The sequence below is a fragment of the Anarrhichthys ocellatus genome, unplaced genomic scaffold, assembly GCF_004355925.1.
Source record: "Anarrhichthys ocellatus isolate YVR2014 unplaced genomic scaffold, GSC_Weel_1.0 scaffold25, whole genome shotgun sequence".
NCBI classification, from domain to species: domain Eukaryota; kingdom Metazoa; phylum Chordata; class Actinopteri; order Perciformes; family Anarhichadidae; genus Anarrhichthys; species Anarrhichthys ocellatus.
Genome location: NW_022280055.1, coordinates 4842326 through 4849348, shown reverse-complemented (window position 1 = coordinate 4849348; position 7023 = coordinate 4842326). Strand labels below are relative to the sequence as shown.

At 42.4% G+C, this 7023-nt stretch overlaps 2 protein-coding genes across 2 annotated transcripts in view; both read right to left on the bottom strand.

Moving 5' to 3' along the window:
* The window catches only part of gpr63 (G protein-coupled receptor 63), a 7174-nt gene extending 5004 nt beyond the window's left edge, over positions 1-2170 (bottom strand). The window contains exon 1 of the mRNA XM_031861826.1: positions 1709-2170. The gene's annotated coding sequence lies outside the window, so the exon portion shown is untranslated. The remainder of the gene's footprint in view (positions 1-1708) is intronic.
* Positions 2171-3194: 1024 nt separating this feature from the next.
* ndufaf4 (NADH:ubiquinone oxidoreductase complex assembly factor 4) lies at positions 3195-6998 on the bottom strand. The gene is made up of 3 exons (XM_031861693.1): positions 6108-6998; positions 5863-5954; positions 3195-5089 (listed from the first exon to the last, which is right to left on the bottom strand). Exons 1-3 carry the CDS (start codon positions 6250-6252, stop codon positions 4784-4786), a joined length of 543 nt encoding a protein of 180 aa, XP_031717553.1. The 5' UTR covers positions 6253-6998; the 3' UTR covers positions 3195-4783.
* Between the last annotated feature and the right edge of the window lie 25 nt (positions 6999-7023).

The following is a 7023-nucleotide window of genomic DNA, read 5'->3' as shown; positions in this document are numbered from 1 at the left end:
TGCAGTGAGGAGACAAACGGGCTGCAGTGAGGAGACAAACGGGCTGTTGAAGACTTTGCTTTATTCATATCATATGATGATGACAAGCGTGTTATCCGCAGCTGCTTCGTCACAATGAAGACCTGGTGAATGAGGGCAACTGGTTTAATGCTGGCCTACTTCCTGCTGCATTCACCTCGCATCCGTACACAGCACATTTTCTAAAAGGACCGTCCTCGTGGACAGCGAGACTTCGGTGAACGCCACGTCTCTTTCCTTTCAGGGTAGGGTGACCCTTACATGTTCAAAAATAGCCACTTCAGCCTCCAAGCAATCAAGTAAACCTGCAGTAGAAAAATGAATGTTCGGGTACTTGACGTTCAAAAAAAACAAAACACTCTGTGAATTGTTCAAATACTGAACGTGGCAACGCAATTATGGGATGGCGATTCGCAGGGAGAATATGCTGAGAGCTTTTCAGCCACACCTTGTAGCCTTTTATCTCTAGGAAGTATAATGAGACGACGAAATGTGTGCTGCAAACCGGCACTGTTAGTCCATGGTGGGGAGATATCCTGGTTTACAGCAATAACAGCCTGGCAGAGAGCGTACCTGGTTTATTCCAGGTGGCGTTGTTAAGCAATAATGATGCGTCTGTCTCACTTAATGACATGCGATTTCTGCATATTTTAATGGAGATGAATAATTACAGCAGATTATATAATATAGAGTCTGTGGAGAGAAATGAATTTGCCAAATTGAATACACTGAAGATTAAATCTGCCATTACACAATTACAAGCACGGATCGAGACAAAGAAATGCCATAAGAAAGTAAAAATAAGTAATATTCTAATAATAATAATTCAATTGTGTTTGTCAAGTTTATCAACTACTGAATTTAAAGCGTTGAAATATTTTAATTGTTGCCGTCACCATTTAAAAAAAAAATAAAAAATCAGTATCACTTGATTTCTTTACTTAATGTAACTTTTGAGATTCAGAAATCACCAAATACATTTTAAATTAAAAGATGTCTCTCTGATTAATAGTAATTTCATCCTCCATGAAGGAAATGTTTTGTTTTCATGTGTGTTGGCACCAGGCCTAGTTTTTCTTCACTTTGTGCATGAAGTTTGGTAGGTGTTGTTATACATGCCACATATAAATCAGGGCTGTATTCTGACTCTTAATGAAATGCTAATTGCTAATTGCAAAGTGGCCAGTTGTTGGACACATGATGGTGGTGGTGTCCCTAGAGACTGAATTATAATCACATGGTCAAATCACATCCGAGCATTGCAACACCTGACTGCTAAATCTGTGAGGGGAGTCTGAAAATGAACTCAAATATTGGAGAAAAAATGAAATCCATACCAAATACAATTACAGCTCATTCAGACCAGGCTTTCACCTCATCGACCTCCAGTAAGAGCCATTACAGGCCAACCTCAGCAGCTCTCTCCGTGTGTTAGCGCGTGTATTTTGGACGCCGCACGAGCATATTTTGATTCCGATATTCGAATAGCTTCGACTGTTGCCGTTGTTATGCCAGCAGCAAAAATGGTTGAGACGACAAAATACCAGTGATTCACGGAGAGTTAGCGACATCTCCGTGGACGAGGCGAGGGCAGTGGGTGTTTACGTCTTCGTTTTCGAGATTTGGCCCCGACATTTAAGAGCAATAACACGGTGTTGTTGACATGCAGACGGTTGTGTTCGACATTTACCTGCTTCATTCCCCCATGTTGAAGCTCCGGAGCGGCTGAAGTGCTGCGGCTCAGTCCTCCAAATGGTGCATCTCGCCGCCCAAAATGTGTTCCTCCTCCCTCGTTGTAAGCGGTTCTTCTACCGAACAAGTGGGCCGGTGATGGCTTTTCCCCCCGAAATGCAACGTTTAGGCCCTGTAGCTGTGTTATTTTAATAACCGCCGGCGATGCCACTACACGCACACAACTAAAGTCGGAGATAAAAGTAAAATCCGAATTTGGTTAGTCTCGCTTTTGTTTCCAGAGTAGCACGAGAGACACCGCGCTGATTATCCACGGTTTTAAATATTAAGGTTCTTTTTTTCTCCATACAGATGTGAGCAGCCCCTCCTCCAGCAACGAATGCATCAGGCTATGTACTGTATGTATGCGGTCCAAATTGTCACCACACTGTTACAAACTACGCTCACTTTCGGGCTTTCCGTGATCCGCGGCAAGGCACCGAGCGTACACAAACGCAGCTTCCTGTCTGGACTTTTCAAAATAAGGAGGGGTAGACGCAGAGTGGACTCTAATCCAAAGAACGGCATGTTAAGACTGCGTTTTCAGAAAAAAAAGAGAAATGTCTTCAACTGCTTTGGGTTGTATGGACATTTTTTTGTAAAAAAAATTAATGAATTTAATTTAATATTCTTCACACGAATAAATGCCAGGCATTGTAGAGAACACTTTAGACAACATATAGGGACATATTTCTCAGAAGTTATACAACATTAATAAAAAAAAAAAAATTTTTTTTTTTATATATATATAGCTGAGGGAATGAGTAATACCCATGACCTCAAACACTTCTAAAATCATGGCTGCACATACTAGGCAACTAAAGTTACACCTCGCAGTGACAGTTGCATATAGTCAGCATGAAAGGGCATAATAGTCAGCCGACTATTGCGCAAGTGCAGACTAGAATGCTTTGCAATTTCTGTTAGAGTGAAAGCGTAATACGATTTAGGTTTAAATGCATTAAAATATGTACATCAAAAAAAGGATTAAATTAGTTACTTACAGCTATTATTTTCAAACATTATTTTCCGGAGACACACATGTCTCCACCATGTTTTGTTTAATATCTATAGTCTAGCTGCAGCTCCTTTTTCTGGACGAGCTAGGTCTTGCTAAAAAGTGACTCTTATTTTGAAGTTAAACATCAGCGCTTCGGGCAGCATCCGCGCTGTCTCTAGTTAGCTTGACGCTGCTTTGTATTCAGCGATAACTGACACCGACAGAAGCAGGAGCGGACTGTTCGTGGCACACGCCCCGTTTTGAGCGTCGTCCAATAGAAACGACAAATTGTATCAAAATGGGCGTGGCCCGACTGGAGGAATTGCTGTTTTTGGGCACGTGCGAGTGTGCGTGGTGGGGGGCATAGATGACAAACGGAGCCTGTTATGGCTAAAGTAAGCTCAGCGTTATCAGAATGCCATCTAATGTCCGTCTGTGGGCTACGAACATTATTTTAATATGATTCAAGCACAACATTGATGGTTACTGGTTACAGTGCAGAATTGGGACTTGGTTGACTCCAAATGACTTCAGAGTCAACGGTATTAATAATTGACAGAACCCATTATAACCACTTTAAACAAGGGATGCAACACCTGAAATAACATCAATAAATGTCTCTGTGGGACAAGATAGATAGATAGATAGATATATCTATCTATCTATCTATCTATCTATCTTGACATGTGACAGAAGGAAGCATTGTACTTGATTATATGTAAATCTTTAATGGCTTTTGTTATCTTGGATTTCTATAACCGATGATCTAAATTTCAGCTTGTGTCAAGGAGGCCAGTATGTTTGCCAACAGGCCAGATTTGGCCCACAGGCCACTGTATGCCTACCACTTAATTGAATGCGTGGTGGAAAAGTAATCAGTCTTTTGTTAGCTACCGACCTTATTTTCTTTCTTTATCCAAAACCCAGTCCAGGATATCTAATATAAATCTACCATTGGAAGCCACAGTGGAGTAACAATGCTGTCTGTGTCAGCCTGTAAGAGACGTTACTGTCGGGCGGCTGTGTGGGAAACGACACAAACACAAAGGGAACTTCAGCCAAAACTCTGGGGTTTAGTTACACATGGATTGGATCAGAAATTAGACAAACCTAACAAACACAAGACTGCATAGTTGAATTAATAACTGATAAACAAGCATGCTGATGCCAACAGCTTCAAAGTATCTTCTACTTTTGTTAAAATAAACAGCTGTATGATATGTAAAATAGTTTTGGGGCTTGGCAGATATGCTGCTATATAGTCTGTGGTCTTCACCATGGAGCAATAGTTTAAAAAGTTTGGTAGTACGCGTTTCTTTCTGAGTGACGAGGGCAACAGTACAGAGCTGGAGTTAGGACATTGGTAGCTTAGCTTTGCATAGCATAACGACTGGACGCAGGGGGAAACAACTAGCCTGGTTCTGTCCAAAGTTTAAAAAAAATACACCTACAAACACCTCTAAAGCTCATTTTAACCTGATATCTTATTTGTTTCCTCTGGACAAAAACACAACTGTAAAAATGATAATTTGCCGTTTTAGAGGAAGTTACGGGATGCAACCATTTTTTCTTCTTCTAGTTTTATGCTAAGCTAGGCTAACCCCATTCTGGCTCCAGTGCCGTACACACAGACATGAGATTTCGTTCTCACTCTCCTCCCAAAATGTGGAACTATTCCTTCAAACCAGGTTTTGGACCTCTAGCTCTTTCAAAATGTGGGATCTTGAGTATGAACACCATTGTATTTTATCATAGAGGAATCATCAAAGGCACTACGAAGACGAAATGTTTTAAATAAAATACTGGTACTTATTTATTCATTTCTTTGTTTGCTATAGATCAATAACTCAAACTTATAGACATACAGCATCCCATGAAGCCATCTACATAAACCCTACATTGGGTACAAACTTGAGGCTTGAGAAACTCAATCAGTTACAGTCATGTCGCTCTCACAATGCAATGTATTGACGCACATAAATAAGTCGGGTCATATTTTGTCTAATATGACTGCCATTCACCTACAACCCAGTCCTACGAAGCCTTTATCTGCTTGGCACTGTCAGTCTTGGGTGGTATGATGTGAACCTGGAAGGGGACGAAGAACTCCAGAAGAGCTTTTGTGTCTTTCAAGTCCAGAGAATATTCCTGAGCGATCTTTCCCGGCGTCCATGTCTCAGGCTGACGCTGGTGGCTGCCCAGGGCCTTCAGGGCCTCGACGATGGTCAGCTTGCCTTTGGGAACATCTTTGAGCTCCACCAGGCCGTACGGTTCCCCCGGTAGACTGAACCTCAGCGGCCGCCGCTCCGCCTCGTCACCCGCCGTCACGTCCTTTGAGTCCTGTGCGCAGATTAAGCAGAAGGAAACGAGTCTATTGGCTGGAAATCCATAAATTCACTCCGGACATGGTCCTTAGTGACTTGTGTTCTTTGTCTACTAACACCATAAGGCCAGTTTTAAATACCAAGTGTGTCAAGCTTTGAGAAAAAACAACAACGTAATGATGCAATGCATTTAAACATTCAAGAAAAATGCATGTGAAGAGGTTACAGTGTCAAAGACATCTATGTCTGAAATTAGCATGCTAACCAGCTGGCTCTTACTCTCGTCCTGCTTTTAGTTGGTATTTGGCTCTTTTTTTTTGTATAAATGATGACTAAATTTACGCAGCCATGTTGGGAGCGTTTGCTAACGCGCTAGGCTAGCTGTATCAGCTTTACGAGGCCGTAATATGTCGAGCTGAGAGCGATTTTAAACTAGGCGTGGAGCGCTGCCCTCAAGTGGCCAAAACTGTTAGTGCAGCTGCTATTACCAAACGTGAGGTCATTGATGTTTTTCTTGCTGCAAGGGCAACAAACGACCAAAAGCACAAAACCGTTGCACCATATAGCATTTAGCATACAAGTTAACTGTCAATAGTGTAGCCATTTTTTGACCAGGGGACACAGGAGTCTTTTTCCACTTCACTTGTTTACAACTGTGAAATGGTCCATAGCCTAATAACACGAGAGCCTTGTGTAATTTATCTCGAATGAATCAAATCAATTGGCTAAAGCACCTCTCCACCATTAGAGACATTTACAAATATGACACTTTCAGTGTCCCGGTCTGACCTCTGCCGGATCTTTCGACTCCACATACACGGACTTCAGGAGGGTCAGCAGAGGGTCGTTCTTCTGGCTGATTGAGTCCGCCGTCTCCACCGCTGAAACAAACACACAGCATGCTGCTCGTCAACGGTCACTGCAAAGCCTAATTGGTAGCGTTACGTCTGAGGCTGGTGAATCAACATGCCATGTACCAGTGTGTACCCCGGAGGAGACAGTTACACAAGTCAGCGGAGGTTTCAAACACTCACCCTCAGAGCTGCCGGCGGAGGGCGGGAGGTTGGCCTCGTATCGGGGTGCTGCTCGCGGCTTTTCCTTGGAGATTTCTCGGTGTACGCGGTTTTCTAGGTTGAAATTTCGGAACATACGCGCTACCCGTGCCCCCATGTTTGACATATCACTGAATTTAGCCCGCTGCCAATAAAGTTTATTCAAACTGTCGACGGCGAGCAAGAAGGTTCATCTCAGAGTGGAAAGGCGAACACAGAAATTAGCAGCGACACCTGTTGGTTGGAAGAGTGTATTATTTCTCAATTCCTTATTTTCTAAACCGTTTTTCTATTTGTCTTTTTTACTCTATTATGGAAACACATTTCAGACAAGTGAAGAAGAAACCAAAACCAAGAGGAAATATATCTATAAATGTATATCTATAAATATCATGATTTTTATGTAATACTGTGATCCCTTTTTCGCGTACACATTTCTTCAGTCTACTGTTTGAAACAAGATGAGCAGTTACACGACCAGCAGATGGCAGCATTTCATATTCTAACATTCACAATAGCCTCGTAAAAGAGAAGTTTGTCCTTGTTCTGAGGTTCACGGTGCATCAGTGCCGGTTTGAAATACAAACCGAAGCTCTGCCTTTTTGTCACAATGAGGATTCATTTGTTACTGAGACAAAGCAAATAAATCAGTTATCACTTCCATCCCCCGAGTGCTCTGACCGGGCCAGACAGCACAGGTCACTTTATATATAAGGGAGGCCATATGGAGCACATCTGGAAGTGGTTATCTGCTCAATCATAGCAAAACAACCCATGGCATTTAATTTTTCACAAACCAAAAGGCCAGAGGCTCTCAGCCAATGAGGCTACTCGGTTCCACCAGAGCTGTGCACACACACACACACACACACACACACACACACACACACACACACAC

What these genes read in the sequence shown, in the direction of transcription:
- ndufaf4 (XM_031861693.1), bottom strand. Translation starts at nt 6,252, where the DNA reads ATGTCAAACATGGGGGCACGGGTAGCGCGTATGTTCCGAAATTTCAAC. An exon ending in CTCCGCCGGCAGCTCTGAGG is followed by an intron (nt 5,955 to 6,107) that starts GTGAGTGTTTGA and finishes TGTTTGTTTCAG; the next exon opens with CGGTGGAGACGGCGGACTCA. An exon ending in AGTCGAAAGATCCGGCAGAG is followed by an intron (nt 5,090 to 5,862) that starts GTCAGACCGGGA and finishes ATCTGCGCACAG; the next exon opens with GACTCAAAGGACGTGACGGC.